Source organism: Onychostruthus taczanowskii, unplaced genomic scaffold (assembly GCF_017590055.1).
Source record: "Onychostruthus taczanowskii isolate IOZ18803 unplaced genomic scaffold, ASM1759005v1 scaffold173, whole genome shotgun sequence".
In the NCBI taxonomy this organism is placed as follows: Eukaryota; Metazoa; Chordata; class Aves; order Passeriformes; family Passeridae; genus Onychostruthus; species Onychostruthus taczanowskii.
Genome location: NW_024498940.1, coordinates 117,658 through 136,775, shown reverse-complemented (window position 1 = coordinate 136,775; position 19,118 = coordinate 117,658). Strand labels below are relative to the sequence as shown.

General features: G+C 50.3%; 1 protein-coding gene across 3 annotated transcripts in view; it reads left to right on the top strand.

Moving 5' to 3' along the window:
- Nucleotides 1–19,118, top strand: part of STK32C (serine/threonine kinase 32C) — a 69,113-nt gene that overhangs the window by 23,041 nt on the left and 26,954 nt on the right. For all 3 annotated transcript variants that reach the window (XM_041400166.1, XM_041400164.1, XM_041400165.1), the window contains exon 2: nucleotides 14,735–14,790. In XM_041400166.1, the coding sequence (XP_041256100.1) occupies nucleotides 14,735–14,790 (56 nt within the window). The remainder of the gene's footprint in view (nucleotides 1–14,734; nucleotides 14,791–19,118) is intronic.

The window sequence follows — 19,118 nt, the reverse complement described above, 5'->3', positions numbered from 1 at the left end:
CGCTGGAGTCCCCATCCCCGGAGGGATTGGAAAGCCGTGTGGATGTGGCACTTGGGGTCACGGGTTGGTGGTGGCCTTGGCAGTGCTGGAGGTGCAGTTGGACTCGATGGTCTCAGGGGACTTTTCCAACCTAAACAATTCTGTGATTCTGCGGGCAGCACTTTTCTGAGCTTTTTTCCTTTCTCCCAGCAAACATTGTCAGGTTTTGCAGACTCACAGGAGCGAGTTGTGTCGCAGAGCCTGGGTGCACAGCGTGGCTTCTGGAACATTTTGTTTTCAGTTTAGACAACACTGGAAAAGTTGCACTTGGACCCCCAGGAGTCCTAATTAGCTCCATCAGCGAATGTACACAGGAATCATTAAATGTGTGTCCTTGGGTTTAGCTAAGGAGGAAGGAACATCAAGAGCCACCTGACTGTATGTAATTAAGTTTAAAGCATGAAGAGTTAATCCTGCTGTGAATTAGAATGTGTGCTGTTTGAGTGTGAACTTCTCAATACACGAGTGTTCAAAGTTGGTGGGAATTAGTGTAAGCTGTTATTGAGCCCAACAATCGGAACAAGCTGAATGCTGGAATATGGTTGGGAGCAATACTATTATTAGCACTCTGTTCCTGAGTTGGTAATGATCTCTTTGACCTGCCATGGGAACAAATGATACAGTAATTAATCCACTGCATATGGCAGGGCAGCTGTGCTCTGTGATCAGCACCCCTCGGTGGTGGCGTGAATCACAAACAAACAGCATCCCGGAGCACAGCCAGGCTGCAGGGACTGGCCTTTGCCAGGGGCTGGGCACTGCAGGGCTGGCACCCTCCTGGAAGGTGGTGGGCTGTCGCTGGGGCTGCCTTAGGGCACGTCCCTGTGCCAAGCCAGACTGAGCACCCAGCTGCTGCGATGGGATGGCACTTCCAGAGCCTTGCTGGGAGAATCTGTGTCTCATTAAAGTCACTCAGAAAAGTCTCCTGAGGATTCTACGGGGGCAAAACATCCCCAAGCTCTGCCTTTGTGCACAGAGGGCCTCTCCTCATTGTTTTTGCCTTCTCTTTCCCGGGGAGCTGCAGGTGCTGCCCCATGAGCTGCAGCCTCTCCAGCCTGGAGATGATTCTGCTCTGCTGCCTTTGCGCAGTTCTTGTGGGCAACAAGAGCCCCTGTGTCGGTCCCACGGGTGGCACAGCTCGGGGACACTTGGCACTGCAGAATGAGCTGTTCAGCCAGCAGCACAGGGAGACAGGCAGTGCAATTCACTCTGGATCGGAGATGGCACCAGCTGAGGAGCACGGGGCTGGTGGCTGTCCGTGTCCTTGGTGACATTGTTGAGGTGCTGTGGTCCTCTCCATCCTCCCTTGCACCTGCCACACTCAGTTTCCTTCCCTCCCCTGCTTCAGGATGGGCTTACTCTTGATTTTCCTCTGTCTCGTCAGTTCTAGTGATGGTATTGAACATTCCCAACCCTGGAAATATCCAAGGCCAGGCTGGATGAGGCTTGGAGCAACCCTTCTAGTGGAAGGTGTCTGTGCTTATGGCAGGGGATTGGAACTGGATGAGCTTTAAGGTCCCTTCCAAGAGAAACCAGTCTGTGAGTCTTTGATTAATCTATTTAAAGTCTCCTGCTTTGTACTTTGGTTTATGTGCCACTTGTGTCCCCTGGGCTGAATCCCTGGAGGCTGCAGGCACCAGTGTGTTCTCCAGGTAATCCAGCACTGGCACTGCCTGGCAAAGCACAATGGGAGCACAAAGCCTGAACTGGGCCCTTGTTCTGTGTTCCCAGTGAGGAGAAATTCCTGTGGACCCAACAGACAGCAGCAGCCTGGGCATATCCTGGCTGACAGCTTGCTGAGAACAGGCCTCAGCCAATTGTGTTTTGTTTGGGGATGTGTAAAACCAGAAAGTTAAATGTGCCAGCAAGAAGTTGTTTTCTTTTTTTTTTTTTTTATATGTCACATTAAAATCTGTTTATTTTGGAGATATTTAAGTAGCAAAAATGAAAAGAAGGAAAACTACAACCTGCTCCCCCTTTCAAGGCAGGTGCAAACCCTGCTTGGCCAAGGGCACTGGCTGGCAGCCTCCTGGCTGGGCTCCAGGCAGGATGGAGTTTTCCCAAGCCAGGGCCGTGGCATTGGAAAACTGGAGTTATTTCCTTTGCAGTTACCATTAAAGCTTTGCTCGGGTGTACAGGAACACCCAGCAGAAGTTGGTCTGTTAATACTTTTGCTGGGTACAGTTTATTAAAAATGGAAAGTCAGGGCACATGGTGGAGACAGTGGGAGCAGCATGAAAAATGCAGACTGTTTAAATTTGGCCCATCCTCACGTGGAGCAGAGCTTAAAAATGGAAACTGGGGAGGGGAGCGCATGAAGTGTATGGTAATTCTTCTATGGGATGAGCATGACCTATTTCTGTAAGTCATTCTTGGCTGCCAGCTCTAAGAAATGAAAATGTATTTTCTGAGCAGTGAATAATTTAGCAACTTTGAAGTGATTAACATAGAGGAGAGGCTGGAGCATGGAAGGTGGAGTGAGACACGCTCCTGGGCAGGATGGCAGCACAAACCCTTTGCATCCTTTTGGTTCTGTGAATTCACTCCAAGGCTCCTACTGGGAGAGGGGCCAAGATTTAGGCTTCTGTCATCCTCAGGGCACAGGGGGACTGAAGACCTGAGGGTGGGGAGCAGTTGGTGTGTCAGACCCTCAGAGGGGGCTTTGTCATGGAACAACTTTTCTTTAAACTGTGAATTGAAATGATTTAAAGAATTAACTTCTTGTTTAATGCTTTCCCTTGTACAGTCAGGACCACAGGGTGAGCCAAGCTCATGGAAATAAGCAGGTTTATTTCTGATATAATCCCTGTATTTATTACACTGCAAGTTGGGGACACTCATAACCATGCCATAAATGTTAAAAAAATCTGTTCTTGTATTAGACAGAACTGAACTGTGGTTAATGCTTTAAAATTGTACTAGAACAGCACAGCTCAATCTGCCCCTCACCCAGGCAGTGTGTGTTTTATTGGCACAGACAGAATTAAACCTGACAGCAAACACTAAAGCAGAGAATGGAGGGATGGATGATGGATGGATGGATGATGGATGGATTGGGTGGATGATGGATGGATGGATGGATGCAGGGATGGATGCAGGGATGGAGCTCAGTGGCTCAGCAGCCAGAGGCTCCTGCACCGCTGCCTTCCAGTGCTGTGCCTTCTGGAAATTTCAGCCAAGGCAATGGATTTTGGCTGGTGGAATTGCTTCCCCACAGAGCAGTAAAACCTGCCATCAGTTGTTTTCCTGCTTGTGTTTAGAAGAGAGCCCAGCAGAGCTCCTGCCACGTGTGCCCAGGGTAAGGTGAACCACATGGGTTGGCAGGTCCCCGTCATCGCTTTCGGCCCTGCAGCATGGGCTGTGGGATGCTGATCCTTCCCTTCCTCTTGGGGATTCCATCCCACATCCTGGAGTGGCTGCCAAAGGCAAAGCCAAACAGGACAATGGCTGTTGGCCAGGCTGCCATAAGAGCAGCTGGCTCTGCTCCTGCTGGCTGCAGGGCCTCTGGCTGTCGGCAGGAGAACGGCACTGGTGGTGTCCTCGGGATGGGAATCCAGAGGCACCAGCTCTCCAGCAGGTCTTCAGACACATCCTCCTTCCACCTAAATTTGCGTTTGCATAAGCTCAGCTGCCAGCCCTGCTGGTGTCCCGCCTCCAGAATTCATCCAGCATCTCTGGATGGTCTTAAATATTTTACAGTTCAGCTGCAGCTCGAGGGCGCAGGGCAGGTTTCCTGCTCCAGTGTGGAGGCTGAGGAGTGCTGCAGTATCCATATTTGATGAATGACAGGTCTGATGAGGACAGTTGGGGTGGAGGAATGAGTTGAGGGTCCAGTGCAGCCTCTGCAGATTCTGGGCCAGGAGGGGAGTGCTGAGGACTTGGGCATCTCCAGTTTCCACCCTTTGTGTGTTCTGGGCTGATGGTAAAATATAGGGGTGCACTTGTACTTAAGGGAGGACTGCTTGAGAGGGCTGCAGTAGCATAAACCCTCTCTTGCTAAAAAACATTGATTGGAGTTAAATTTAAGGACATGAGCTGTTGAACTGGGATCCCATGAGGCTACACACATCCCACAAAGGGGGAAAAATCCTGCCTCAAAGAGATTTCTAATTAAATTACTTTCTTTGATTTTAAAAGATTAAACTGACAGAGGTTAAATTCGGTTTGGATGTACCAGAGGATTTCTTCCCTGTGAGGGTGGGCAGGCCCTGGCACAGGGTGCCCAGAGCAGCTGTGGCTGCCCCTGGATCCCTGGCAGGATCCAGGCTGGTCACTGGGGCTGGAGCAGCTGGGACAGGGGAAGGTGTCCCTGCCATGGCAGGGGTGGGAATGGGTGGGATTTGGGGTCCCTTCCCACCCAGTCCAGTCGGGGATGCTGTGACTCTATGATCCATCTCTGCCACATGTCTTTTAATTTAATATTGGAGATGCTTCTTGAGCTTCCACGTTCTGACTCTTCTTACAGATTTCAACAATATTTTCTTCATTTCTTCTTCCTCAAGCTTTCTGCTTCATCGCAAGGGTCCCCTGTGGACTTCTGCTTCATCAGATGTTAGTAGCTGTCATCTCATGGAACTGGGAGGACTGAGCTGGCTTAGAATAGTAGTGATGAGTTTCTTCCTGGAAGCAGTGTATGTCTGCTGGCTGGATTTTATTTCTGATTACTAAAGGCTTCTACATCCCTGTGAGAGTTCCTTAATTGTATTTAAGCTGGGCTTGCTCAGCAAACCTGGACACAGAAGAGCCAGAACGTGCAGAACCTGCATAAAACCATGGATGTTTTCCCAGGCACGGGGGTGAGCCCAGGCTGATGAACCCCAAACCTCCTGTTGTGCTGAGCAAAGCTGGTTGACAGTTTTTAGTTTTGAATGGAAATGGCAAAGACACCCCGAACTTTGTTCTCAGCCTTGTATTTGGCATTGAGGGCCTGGAGTGTGCAGAGAAGGGAACAGAGCTGGGAAGGGGCTGGAGAATTCCTGAGGGAGCTGGGAGGGGAATGGAGAATTCCTGAGGAGCTGGGAAGGGCCTGGAGAATTCCTGAGGAGCTGGGAAGGGGCTCAGCCTGGAGCACAGGAGGCTCAGGGGCCCTTGTGGCTCTGCACAGCTCCTGCCAGGAGGGGACAGCCGGGGGGTCGGGCTGTGCTCCAGGGAACAGGGACAGGAGCAGAGGGAACGGCCTCAGGCTGGGCCAGGGCAGCTCAGGGTGAATTTTGGGAAAAATTTTCCATGGAAAGGGTTGTTACCACAGCTGCCCAGGGCAGTGGTGAAGTCCCCATCCCTGGAATGTTCAAAATCGAGTGGGTGTGGCAGCTGACGTTTATTGGTGACCGTGGTGGTGCTGGGGATGGTTGGACTGGGTGAACTCAAAGGTCTTTTCCAGCCTTAATGATTATGTGATTCTATGATTAAGATTTTTTTTTTTTTTAAAATGAGTTTTCCCCCAAAGCAAAGTGTGTTGCCTGTGGTCTGTGGGGAGTCTCTGCCTGCATGGTCAGGATGTGAAGCTGGGTGAGGAGCTGAGAGTAGTACTCTGCAGAAGCCATGAATAATACCCAGTTTGGATATATCACCTGAAATTCAGAGTTTTTCAGAGGAGAAATGAAAACGTCATTTGAGCTCAATCACTTAATTTTATGTAACTCTTTATTCCTTTTATACCTTTTAAAATAAAACTGCAAAAGAGTCTTTATTGTGCTAAAAAGTGCTGGCATGGCCAGTATTGAAAACACTCCAGCAGAGACAATTGTGCACGTTGTAAACAAATGAATGGAGGCAATTAATTCAGTGTCCTGTTCCAGCCAACTTTACAAACCTGGTTGGAATTAATTTGTCTAAAATTAATTGTAACGTAGCTTTACAAAGGTGCTTCTGTTCGCTTTGGGGATTTTAGCAGTCCCAGCCGAGCCCTGAACATGGTGCAGCCTCAATCTTTCATGAGGCACCGAAACTCAGCCATTTATCATTCCTAACATATGCTGCAGAAACATTAAGTAACATCCAGCAGCTGTTTATTGCTAACATTATGCTACTAAAAACATGTGCCATAAAGGCTTTCTAATTCTTTTTTTTCCGTAAATCAATTATAGTTCCTTGAAATAAAATTTTCTTATTGGTAGAAATAAGGAAAAAAGCAAGAACCCAAGAAGTGCAGTGCTGTGACTGCTGCTGTGGGGCAGGAGCTGCTGGTGCTGCCCGGCCGTGGGTGCTGCTGTGGCACTGCCTGCAGCGTGTCTGGGGACAGGGACAGCCTGGGCTCTGGCACAGCAGCACAGCCAAGGAGCTGGGCTCCTGTCGCTGCTGCCGGGGCTCCAGGGCAGCTCCTCCAGCCCAGACCCACGGCTCTGCGCTCAGACGGCTTCAGCTCTGCTGTGCCCCGCGCTCAGCGTGCCAGAGGGTTTGCCTGTTTGCCAGGGAGGGTTAATTCCAGCTGCACAGGAAGTTTTCCATCCCAGATCTCTGCTGGCTGTGGCCCAGGACGCCAGCAGGGGCTGCTCCTGTTAGCAGGAGGAGGAACGTGTGTCCAGGTGTGCAGGGGCTGCTCCTGGCAGCAGAAGGAAGGTGTGTGCAGGTGAGCAGGGGCTGCTCCTGGCAGCAGAAGGAAGGTGTGTGCAGGTGAGCAGGGGCTGCTCCTGGGAGCAGAAGGAAGGTGTGGGCAGGTGAGCAGGGGCTGCTGGTGCTCTGCACCAGCTCCTGCAGCTCTCCTGGGCAGCAGCGCTGGTGGTGGCTGTCCCTGTCCCCTGCCAGCCCAGCACTGGCCCTCGCTGTGGCAGGGAAGGTGAGCCCTGGCCCGCAGGGTACCTGGGGTGTTTATGGGCAGGCTGGATGCCGGGGTGACCTTTGCTTTTCCAGCAGCTCCGCTCTGATTTCCCAGGACGCAGTTTAAGCACAGGTGCCCTGTGCCATGGATCATTTGCCAGGCAGTTTTGCCGAGGGGCAGTGCCCCTGTGCAAACACCAGCCAGACACGTGGCGGCACGGGGAAACAGACCCGTCCTTGGGGCTGGCCTTGGGGCTCTGGGCACTCTCTCTGGGTGGCTGAGGGCCCTGCAGCCAGCCCCACAACATGCTGACCTGAGCCCTGATTGCTCGGGGGCAGCCCTGCTCACCCTGCCTGTGCGTGTGACTGCATCTCCCGTGCTTTTGGGACCGCTGTGAGCTCATTTAGTGCTCGTTAATCTGCACCAGCCAGGGCTCCGCTGGGTAATGAGTGCCCTGCTGGCCTCCCTGGGTTGCTGTTGTGCAGTAACACGTGTTTTTCTAACAGAAATAGCTCTGGTCAAGCACACGGAGCACAAGGGGTTAGGTGCTGGGTTTCCTTCTCCATCTCCAGTGCCTCCTGAGCTGGCTGATGGTGATCAGATGAATGCAACGTGCTCACACTCTGTGGAAGGGCTCCTGGCCAATGCAAAGGGTATTTTTTTGTTGTTTAGGAATGGTTTCTGGCCAATGCAAACATTTTTGTATTGCATATCCATTACCCAGTCTTCTTAAACTGACTTAGCAGTTGCTTTGCATGGTGCATTTGATTCCTTACAGAGTTGCAGGGACTCATTTTTAATTATACAAAAATTCTCTGTTTTTACAGACTTTAGAGTTGCTTCATAATAGTAGATTAGAGTCTTTGGTTCCTAAAGGGGTTCATTTACAGCACTGGGCTAGCATTGTATCTTTAATTTCTTCCATTATCTACTAGCATTCCCTGGATTCCTGGGTAGTGAATGCTCACTTGAGGTTCCTGACAACCATATTACACTGTATTTCCATTTTCCTCACCTATGTAATCTTCTCTGTGGCTATGAATAGGCAAAACAGATTGGCCCGAGATTCTGGAGACCAAACATGCTGCTCGTGCTTTGTCCAGGGACAGCAGGGAAAGCAGTGGTTTCCTGCACTGCATGGGCTCTCTGGCTGGAGCAAATGGGATGCCTTGTGTTCCAAGGGTTTCAGCCTGGGGAGGGACTGCTGACACCTCTCCCCAAAGCCCTTTGCTCCCTCTGTCCATCAATACCTCTGCATTTGAACACAAATCTCACCTTTGATCTTCCCCACCTTCCCAGTTCTCCCAGGCTGATCCTGAGGTGTGAAAGCTTTCTAAACCGAGTCCTCCCATCCCTCCCTTGTCCTGCCCCTCTCTCTCCCTGCTGTTCCTAGCAGCTCATCCCATCCTTGGGGATGCTCTCTGTCTGCCATGGTGCTGCCCCTTCCCGTGTGGGCTCTGCTCCCTTCCCTTCTGTGCCTGTCCCCTGCCCAGGTGCCCCCATTCCCTCCGTCTCTTCAGCCCCCCATGGCTCCAGAGCTGCTCCCATTCCCTCCATCTCTTCATCCTGCTGGGTTCCTGTCCTGTCCTCTTGCCCTGCCCGTGTCCTGATGCCCGCTCTGTCCCTGCCCGGGGTGGCCTCACCTCCCGTGTCACCCCGTGAGTGATGGCTTTGCAGCAAAGCTGGAACTCTCCTTCCTGCCAGATGAAACTCACAGCATTTTGTGGCAGCAAACTTGTGGTTTCTGTGGCCACAATTTAATGTTTCTACATCGGTTACTGGGGTGCTTCTTCTAAGCTACACTGCGGAAAGACAGTGGGTAGAGAAATGCTATTAATTGTGTCAGTGTCTACAAATACATTGATAGAAAGTGGATCATGTCACACTTCCCTGTCTTTGTTACACACTTTAAGTCTTGTAACATTTGCTCTTACAAGACTTAAAAAATAATTGCATAGAAGAGTTAAATGTCCCTGTTGATATTAATCACGCTGGAAAACATGCAGCTGAGCAGTGAAAGGCTGACTTGAACCTTAACACGTGATTTATTTTGCTGGCTTCCCCAGATTTGAGGGTGTTTTGTGGACCAGGTTTACTAACTGCATCCTACGATATTGTTCTCCTGCTGGAGATTAATGCCAGGTCCTGATGTTGGACTCTCGCTGGGAGTCCACTGTGTCTCTGAAGTGTTACTTTCAGGTATCTTGCAGATAAATGAGAATAAATAGCAAAAAATAATGAAAACATAAATAATTTTAAAATAGTGAAGACAAAGCCCTTTCTTTTTTTTTTTTCTTTTTTTTTTTTATCCCTCCTCCTTCTGTATAATGAATTTTTGCCGGGAAGCGTACTCCTGCCTGTGCGTGTGACTGCATCTCCCGTGCTTTTGGGACCGCTGTGAGCTCATTTAGTGCTCGTTAATCTGCACCAGCCAGGGCTCCGCTGGGTAATGAGTGCCCTGCTGGCCTCCCTGGGTTGCTGTTGTGCAGTAACACGTGTTTTTCTAACAGAAATAGCTCTGGTCAAGCACACGGAGCACAAGGGATTAGGTGCTGGGTTTCCTTCTCCATCTCCAGTGCCTCCTGAGCTCGCTGATGGTGATCAGATGAATGCAACGTGCTCACACTCTGTGGAAGGGCTCCTGGCCAATGCAAAGGGTATTTTTTTGTTGTTTAGGAATGGTTTCTGGCCAATGCGAACATTTTTGTATTGCATATCCATTACCCAGTCTTCTTAAACTGACTTCGCAGTTGCTTTGCATGGTGCATTTGATTCCTTACAGAGTTGCAGGGACTCATTTTTAATTATACAAAAAGTCTCTGTTTTTACAGACTTTAGAGTTGCTTCATAATAGTAGATTAGAGTCTTTGGTTCCTAAAGGGGTTCATTTACAGCACTGGGCTAGCATTGTATCTTTAATTTCTTCCATTATCTACTAGCATTCCCTGGATTCCTGGGTAGTGAATGCTCACTTGAGGTTCCTGACAACCATATTACACTGTATTTCCATTTTCCTCACCTATGTAATCTTCTCTGTGGCTATGAATAGGCAAAACAGATTGGCCCGAGATTCTGGAGACCAAACATGCTGCTCGTGCTTTGTCCAGGGACAGCAGGGAAAGCAGTGGTTTCCTGCACTGCATGGGCTCTCTGGCTGGAGCAAATGGGATGCCTTGTGTTCCAAGGGTTTCAGCCTGGGGAGGGACTGCTGACACCTCTCCCCAAAGCCCTTTGCTCCCTCTGTCCATCAATACCTCTGCATTTGAACACAAATCTCACCTTTGATCTTCCCCACCTTCCCAGTTCTCCCAGGCTGATCCTGAGGTGTGAAAGCTTTCTAAACCGAGTCCTCCCATCCCTCCCTTGTCCTGCCCCTCTCTCTCCCTGCTGTTCCTAGCAGCTCATCCCATCCTTGGGGATGCTCTCTGTCTGCCATGGTGCTGCCCCTTCCCGTGTGGGCTCTGCTCCCTTCCCTTCTGTGCCTGTCCCCTGCCCAGGTGCCCCCATTCCCTCCGTCTCTTCAGCCCCCCATGGCTCCAGAGCTGCTCCCATTCCCTCCATCTCTTCATCCTGCTGGGTTCCTGTCCTGTCCTCTTGCCCTGCCCGTGTCCTGATGCCCGCTCTGTCCCTGCCCGGGGTGGCCTCACCTCCCGTGTCACCCCGTGAGTGATGGCTTTGCAGCAAAGCTGGAACTCTCCTTCCTGCCAGATGAAACTCACAGCATTTTGTGGCAGCAAACTTGTGGTTTCTGTGGCCACAATTTAATGTTTCTACATCGGTTACTGGGGTGCTTCTTCTAAGCTACACTGCGGAAAGACAGTGGGTAGAGAAATGCTATTAATTGTGTCACTGTCTACAAATACATTGATAGAAAGTGGATCATGTCACACTTCCCTGTCTTTGTTACACACTTTAAGTCTTGTAACATTTGCTCTTACAAGACTTAAAAAATAATTGCATTGAAGAGTTAAATGTCCCTGTTGATATTAATCACGCTGGAAAACATGCAGCTGAGCAGTGAAAGGCTGACTTGAACCTTAACACGTGATTTATTTTGCTGGCTTCCCCAGATTTGAGGGTGTTTTGTGGACCAGGTTTACTAACTGCATCCTACGATATTGTTCTCCTGCTGGAGATTAATGCCAGGTCCTGATGTTGGACTCTCGCTGGGAGTCCACTGTGTCTCTGAAGTGTTACTTTCAGGTATCTTGCAGATAAATGAGAATAAATAGCAAAAAATAATGAAAACATTAATAATTTTTAAATAGTGAAGACAAAGCCCTCTTCTTTTTTTTTTTTTTTTTTTTTTTTTTTTATCCCTCCTCCTTCTGTATAATGAATTTTTGCCGGGAAGCGTACTCCTCATTCTCTCTATTTCACTGGCAAGTGGAAGCTGTTATCCAGGCTGCTTTATCCCACAGTACATCTTGTGATTATAATGAGATCTTAATTGCAGGGATGTCAGAGCAGCACCTGGCGCTCTGTTGTGCAGTGGGCAGGGCTGGGCTGCGTGAGGTTTGGGGAGGTCCTGTGGGCACGTGGAGCCCTGCCATCCCTGCCGTCCCTGCCATCCCTGCCATCCCTGCCATCCCTGCCATCCCTGCCATCCCTGCCGTCCCTGCCATCCCCGCCGTCCCCGCCGTCCCTGCCGTCCCTGCCATCCCTGCCATCCCTGCCGTCCCTGCCGTCCCTGCCGTCCCTGCCGTCCCTGCCATCCCTGCCATCCCTGCCATTCCTGCCATCCCTGCCGTCCCTGCCATCCCTGCCGTCCCTGCCATCCCTGCCATCCCGCTTGTCACGCATTCCTGGAACTGGAGAGCAGAGCCGCAGCAAAGCCAGGCTATGGTATTTATCTTTATTTGTGATTCATGGTTTGTCACTCGGTGCCAGGGAGAGCCGGGAAGCAGCACATGGCAAATGCCAGCGTCTCCTGTCCCGTGGTTCCCCTCTCCTGGGGAGGTGCCACGTTGATGAGGAGCTGCTGGAGGAGTCGGTGGAACAGTGAGGAGCTGAGGGAGCACCCCTGGGGCATGGCACACACAGAGGGCATGGGCTGGGTGTGGTGGGCAAGTCAGCTCCACCCGCTGGCACATTGCAGGTGGGTCTGGGATGGGGTGGGATGGGATGGAACAGAACAGAATATTTTCAGTTGTAAGGCACCTACTAGGCTGATCTAGTCCCTCAGTTTGGTGCTTTAGGAATGCCCAAAGCCAAAGTGTGCCATTGAGAGCATTGTGCAAGTGTCTCCTGAGCCCGGACAGGCTTGGGTCGTGACCGTGTCTGCAGGAGCCTGTTCCAGGCTTGAGCAGCCTCTCAGTGCAGAAATGCTTCCTGAAGCTCCCAGGTTTCCAGGTCCCTGTCCCCTGAGTGCCTGTTCCTCAAGGCAGGGCCGTTTCTGCCCCTCAGTGCGGCTGCCGGAGCCGTGCGGGAGCCAGAGCAGCGGCCGAGCAGGGCTGGGAGAGGCAGCAGCTGTCACCTCCTGCTCCTGCCACCAAAGCTCCGCTGGCGGCTGTGACTCAGGCTCGTAGCAGTCACCCCAGAGAGTCAGCTCTGCTGGCTGTGGGTGAATGGCAGCTTGCTCCTGCCAGCACGCAGAGCGGAGCCTCTGGAGCATACGCAGTTGTTCCAGGCAGGTTCAGGATTTCTATTTCAGGGACAATCACGTATTCTGTAGTGATAAGTTAACATTCTTACTAATCCACTGTGTTGTGCGCTAACAGCAACACACTGCTACTATGATTTTCTTCCTCACATGCTGAGATTGCTTTTGCTTTATTGGGATTGTGTAATCATAGAACCGTTCACTTGCACAGAATTATCAGACTGCCCGCTGAATCCTGCAGAAAATACTGGAACTGGGAAACCAGTTAGTGCATCATCTGAACTTCCCATCAGCAGAACTCTGTATTAATTTATTAAAGTGACATCTCTTCTGATAGGTTCAAGGGCCTGGTGAATATTCATATCTAGGTTTGTTTCCTGCCTGCTGACTTGAGCAGGCTTCCCAGATCACTTGTAGTCATGGATACATGGAAATGACACTTTGGGGTTTGTTTTCTCGGTGGCAATGTCTTTTTACACAATATTCCAAACATTATAACAAAGAATTATCAAAAGCTCTCCTCCTGGAGTGATGGCAGATCCTGAGCACTTGCATGTGGTTTAATTGTCAAGAAAACGCTGCCCTTCCAAGGGGCTCCCTGTAGCTGGGCATCCTCTTGGTGACAGGAGGTCAGCCAGTGGATTCGATTGCACGTGGAAATCATTTGATCTGTTGCTCCAAATGCTTCGGCCAGAAGATTTCAGACAGAATATTTATGAAGCTGAAGCTGTGGTTTTGCATTGCTCACTGCAGCCCCTCTAGTAGGGGTGGTAGGAAAATCCTCAATAAAATCGCTGCTGAAACAAAAAGCCCACAGAGGAGGGAGGTGATGAGGAGGTGACACAGCACCCGTGGAGCTGAGCTCTTCCCCTGGAGACGTGGGAGGCTGTCAAAAGGCTGTGGGGACACTGGTGTCCCCATGGGGTCTGTTGTGGGATCTCCTGCAGAGATCTCCGGCAGATCACAGAGTCATTAAGGGTGGAATAAGATCCTTATCCAAGATCAAGGAGTGCAGCCCTTGACCGACCACCACACAGTCAGCTAAACCAACTAAACCAGCTAAAGGTGGAGCAGTCCTGGTGCTTCTGCCCTTCAGCACCCCCGAGGGACAGAGCCGGGAGTGCAGGGACACACGGGGTACGAGCTGGCCCCGATTCTGTTCTCAGTTTCATTTGGCAAAGTTTTCTGAGCTCTCCTGCAGAAAACGTCCCACAAAAGTGACAATAACAATATTTTGGATATAAGCCTAGCACAAAAGGGTAATAGGAACTCCATGGGCATGCGTGGGCTCTTGATTCATCCTCAGAGATGACAGATGTGCATTTATTTAAGATCTAGGAGTGGGACTCGTAATATTTATAGTGAATTCTTTGTTCCCACTCCTCCTGAGTGATTCTGGTCTCTGTGGCCAGCCAACAGGCTCAGTGCTCATTATTGACCATTTTATGCTGCAAACCCCCAAGCCCATGCCAGGCATTTCTTTTCATGCAGACATCTGGCAAGGAATGCTGAGGGCCCCCTGCATGGTGAGGGTCTCATGGTACATCTGTCAAGGGCTGACAGCGGCATCTGAGCAGGTGGGCTCAGTCCATCAGCAAGCTCCTCCTCACCTTGTCTTCTTTATTTAAAACTGATATTAAATTAAATCACAGCAGTACTTTGGTATAAAAATAATTGTGTTTGCAGCGGCAGCTGATGGAGTCAGTGGCTGAGTGTTACAGCTGCACGATCATCTCTTGTCATCGCTCCTCACGCTGGCTCTGGAAAAAACTATGGATCATGGATCTCTTCCAGATGGGTTTGCACGTGAAGGGAGTGGAGGGCTGTCCCTGTCCTCTAATGCTGTCCTTTGGCAGCACCAACAGCAGCACACCCAGCGCTGGCTGAGCCCAGGGGGCAGTGGGCAGGGGCAGTGTTTGTGGGGCAGTATTTGAGGGGCAGGGGCAGTGGGGCAGTGTTTGTGGGGCAGGGGCAGTGGGGCAGTGGGCAGTGGGCAGTGGGCAGGGCACAGTGTGGGGGAGATCTCACCACGCTGTCCACTCTGCCACACTCGCAGTTTGCCCCTCAGCTCTGTGCAGCTCCCTCTGGATCCACACAGGTCGAAGCTGTATTTTACTTTTTGCTAAACCACTGATTTAGTAACCTCATCCAACCCTCTGCCAGCTCATGAAGAGACTTGAAAGGAAAGCATCTGCTGTCCTGCAGCTTCCCCAGAGGAAAACTTTTAATAAAAGCTTGGCCAACGCTCTGTAGTTGTCTCCCTGCCTTGTTTTAAATGCAAGCTTATTTGTAGTAAAGCATTTACAAATGTAAATTCTTTTTTCTTTACCTTGTAGTGAACTTTGACCACTTCCAGATTCTCCGGGCCATTGGGAAGGGAAGCTTTGGCAAGGTAGGCTTGAGCTCTCAGTCTTGCATGGTTTATCAGGTGTGTGCTGTTATTTACTTGTGGTTTATTGGAACAGTAACGATGCCGAAATTGGCTATTTTTGTATTTTTTTAATGAAGGCTTCTCAGTCAACGCAGGAAAAATGTTCAGGAAAATACCTTGTTGCCATTTGGCTTTGCTGTAATTCTTGGCATCTTGGTGCAACAGATGTGTTGTAAGTTACCAGCACAATTGTGACCATTTTTCAGCGAACATTCTTTATGTTTTCAGTTTCCTGTGGGGATGTCTGGGTTGGCGGGGCAGAGGGCAGTGAGGCAGGAAGGTGCTGAGGTGCTGGAAGGTTCCTTGGTGCTGGATTGAGCTGGCACACAGGTCAGGAGGGTTCTGTGAAGTCCTGGGCTGTTTTCCCAATCAGAAATCAGTTATGCTGAGGAGGTTTTGTTGTTTATTTTTAACTGGCTTTTCTTGCCAAGCATGTGGGAGGATGTGGGAGGTGATGATCAAAAAGCTGTGTATCTCTGGGAGTCAGTTACTGTTGGTTTCCTAGTGTCAGTCCTTTTCCATTCCCTGTGTGGGTGACTCTGGCGTTTGCCCCCTGGTCTGGCAGTGCCAGCACAGTGTCCATGGGATGTCACAGGAGCACAGGGCTGCACGGGGAGCTCTGCAGCCCTTCTGTCACCGTGTTCTGCTGCCAGCCAGCAGCAGTGGTGCCCCCCGTGCAGCCTCACCCACCCGTGTGTGCTGGCTGAGAGCTGGCAGCGGCAGTGCCAGCGATGATCCCGGACACTGCTGGGTCAGGCGTGTCACCTGCCCGGTGACTTGTGTGGAGTGGGGCCATGTGCCAGCACTGGGGCTTTGGGTGGAGACACAGCCATGGAAACAGTGTGAAATGTGCAGTGTCCAAGCTGTGGAAGGGCCCAGCCTGGCTCAGCGGGTGACACAAGTGTCCCCATGCACTGGGGACATCAGCAGGACAGCTGAGTGGTTGGGCAAACTGCACCTGCTCGCGTTTCGCTCCGGTCAGGTCATCTTGGCTGGTTTCTCCCATCACACTGATCAACAGCTGATGCCACAAGGGTGAGAACATCCAGATCTGGCTCTGGAGATGACCCCCGCTGTCCTTTTCCTTCTCCCCCTGTGGTATAGCCTGATGAGGTCTTGTTGCACTGGGCCACAGCCAGGGGAGCAGCCTGACCTGCTAGATTTGGATGGCTGGAAGATGGAGACTTTGCAAAAGCAGAAATTTCCCAGGAGATCTGAGACTTGTTTGGTCAGAAGAACCCAAATTTTTACCAATTACCAAAATCTCTTTTTGAATGCTTTATGTATGTTAAGCAGTTTTGGTGCTGTGTAACAGTAGCAGCACAAAATCAGCCATGGTCTGTATGGGGGGTCCAGCTGTTCTGAGAGGCAGGACAGGGGACACTCAGTCCCAGTGATGCCATCAGTGCTTCTTTCTAGAGATGTTCCCATACAGCCTCAGTTCCCTGATGAACACCAGGAGATGGATTACCCTGCTCTGGCACAACCCACCCACGTGAATTCCTGCTGGGCTTCCATGAAGGTCTGCCTGGGACTTCCAGGGTAATGGAAATGGATTGCCAGCAGTGTGCAAGTCACTGTGACAGTTTGAGGGGGTGGTTTGAAACACTCACCCCTCTTTGCAGCCACATCCCTCGAGCAAGGAGAGGCGAAAGCGTGCAGCAGAGCTCTGTCAGATTTCTGGGCTTCTGTTGAGTGATCCGAATGATTAAATACCAGCTCAGTCCTTGTGCTGTGAGGATAAGGCAAAAAGCTGAAGAAAGTCTCCCCAGACACTCCTGGTGAGAACAGGAACACTCAAGATCTTGTGTCTTCAGCTCACGATCAAAGGCCAAACACTAACTCCAAACCTCAGTGAAAAAGAGCAGCTTGTTTTGAGCTGATAGAAGATTCGTACTTCACATGTAAACTTTCCAGACAAGGAGGTTTTATTCTTTTAAGGAGCAGCAGCTGGAATTAATTGTGCTCAGAACATGAATCAGAGAAAACCCAGTTTTTGTCGCAGGGCAGGAGTCTGTTGGCTCTGCAGAGAGCTGCTCCCTGTGGCTGCTCCCTGCAGCTGCTCGCTCGGCGCTCTGCGTTGCAGAAAGGTTAAGTCTGGCACGGAGCAGTCTATCAGGCATCAGAACTGCACACACACGTTCAACAAAATGCTGAAATGATTCATCTGTCATCTTTCTGGATGACTTTGTCAATATGCTGAATTTCCTCTGACACTGAGAAAAGCTTTTTGCGTATACCAAGTCATTTACAACTCACATTTAATTACAGAAAACATAAAACTGCCTACCTGGCAAGTGTTACTAAAAATTTAGGAGTGACTTAGTTGGTTTGCTTGATTAAACCACTGTCTGGCCACGTTCAGGAAGATATTTAGGAGCCAGTGTCCGAGTAGACCCTCGGTGTGTGAGTGACCTGTGGGAGCTGTGGCACCGTGTGATCCCATGGTGGCAGGACAGGGATGGCCTGGGGTGGCCTTGGGAACAGCATTTCCTTCCACGGTCACTTTGTGCACCCCTCAGGACAGACTGTGACATGCTCGGTGTGGGAACTCTAGGAAAGGAAGGAAAAAGGAACTCAGAAATTCCTTTTGAAGAGCCTGAGAGCCCCAGAGCTGTGGCTCTGGCATATCTTCAATAAATGGCCAATTTCTGTTTTCTAGAGATGGGTTTAATGAGCCTTAAGATACAATTAATCAAACGAAGGTCAGGTTCAATTCCATGTTTATGCCAATTAACAAGTGTGGAATATTTTCCACACATAGTAGAGGTGATATTATTTGATTTTCAGTGATGTAATATCAGCATAGTGTTCCTCCTGCAGCACAGGCTCCTTTCCAGGCACCAGCAGCAGCTGCCCAGGTTTTGGCTGCTCTGATGCCATTTCCTGAGGAGCAGCAGCCAGGAGTGGGTTTCTGGAATGGGGTGCAGTTTGTGGCCCTGTTTTTGTGGGAAATATGCTCTGAGGCTCATTGTGCTTCATGAGAGCCAGCATGAGAGCCAGAGATCTCTGAAGGCAGAGGTGGCATTGCAGGACCGGGACCTCTGCCTGTTTTAGTTGGCCTCTTGTGCCTTCAGTCCCCGTGAGGCAGCTGCTGTTTGCTCCTGACCTCCTCCTCCTCCCACCTGTTGGGGTGGCCTTGGGCACAGCATTTCCTTCCACGGTCACTGTGTGCACCCCTCAGGACAGACTGTGACATGCTCGGTGTGGGAACTCTAGGAAAGGAAGGAAAAAGGAACTCAGAAATTCCTTTTGAAGAGCCTGAGAGCCCCAGAGCTGTGGCTCTGGCATATCTTCAATAAATGGCCAATTTCTGTTTTCTAGAGATGGGTTTAATGAGCCTTAAGATACAATTAATCAAACGAAGGTCAGGTTCAATTCCATGTTTATGCCAATTAACAAGTGTGGAATATTTTCCACACATAGTCGAGGTGATATTATTTGATTTTCAGTGATGTAATATCAGCATAGTGTTCCTCCTGCAGCACAGGCTCCTTTCCAAGCACCAGCAGCAGCTCCTCCTCCCACCTGGGCTTCCCTCGTGGTGCTGCAGCCCAGCCCCAGGTGCCTTTTCCAAGGGATAAGGAGCTGGATGGGGCTGTGGGAATTCATCATTTGCACTTCGCTGCTGAGAAGAAATAAAAGCACGTCTGAAGTTTTTCAGCGTGGATTTGTGCTTTTGATGCCATTGGAAAGAGGGGATTAAACCAGGGCTGGGGCTGGAAGGAGCAGCAGCAGGAAATGGAACCTTCAGAGGGAACCAGTATACCTGGGGTATGCCTGTGGGGGCCTGGCTTGCAGTTTGCTCCAGAGGGGCTGGGGGTCCTGCTCCCTGTGCCCAGCTCCAGTGAGCCTCCCAGGGAGCGCTGGCTGTGTCTGGGTTGCTTTGCACAAGTTCTTCAACTTCATGATTTTGTTGCTTTAATAATTCATGCAGTCTGGAGCTGGGTATAGAAAGGCTTTAATCCATTTTCTAAAGGTCACAGATGCCCACCCAGTAGCTGCACCATAAATAAAATTCCCTTCAAGTCTATTCTCAATTGAATCCCTCTTTGACATCAACACTAGCTTGATCCATTTTCTTTTTTTCCAGCTTTATAAATGTTGGATTTGTCCCCCTAAAGAAAGGCTGCAAAGTTAATCCCTTGGTATTTAGCTGCCACACATTTTTTTTTGCCCTTGATTTTTCCTTTATTGTCCTTGATCTCACCTGAGGCTGAGGGTTTACTGGAGCCACCAGCAGGGCTGGACAGAGGCTGTCCCTGCTGGACACTGCTCCTGTCACTCGA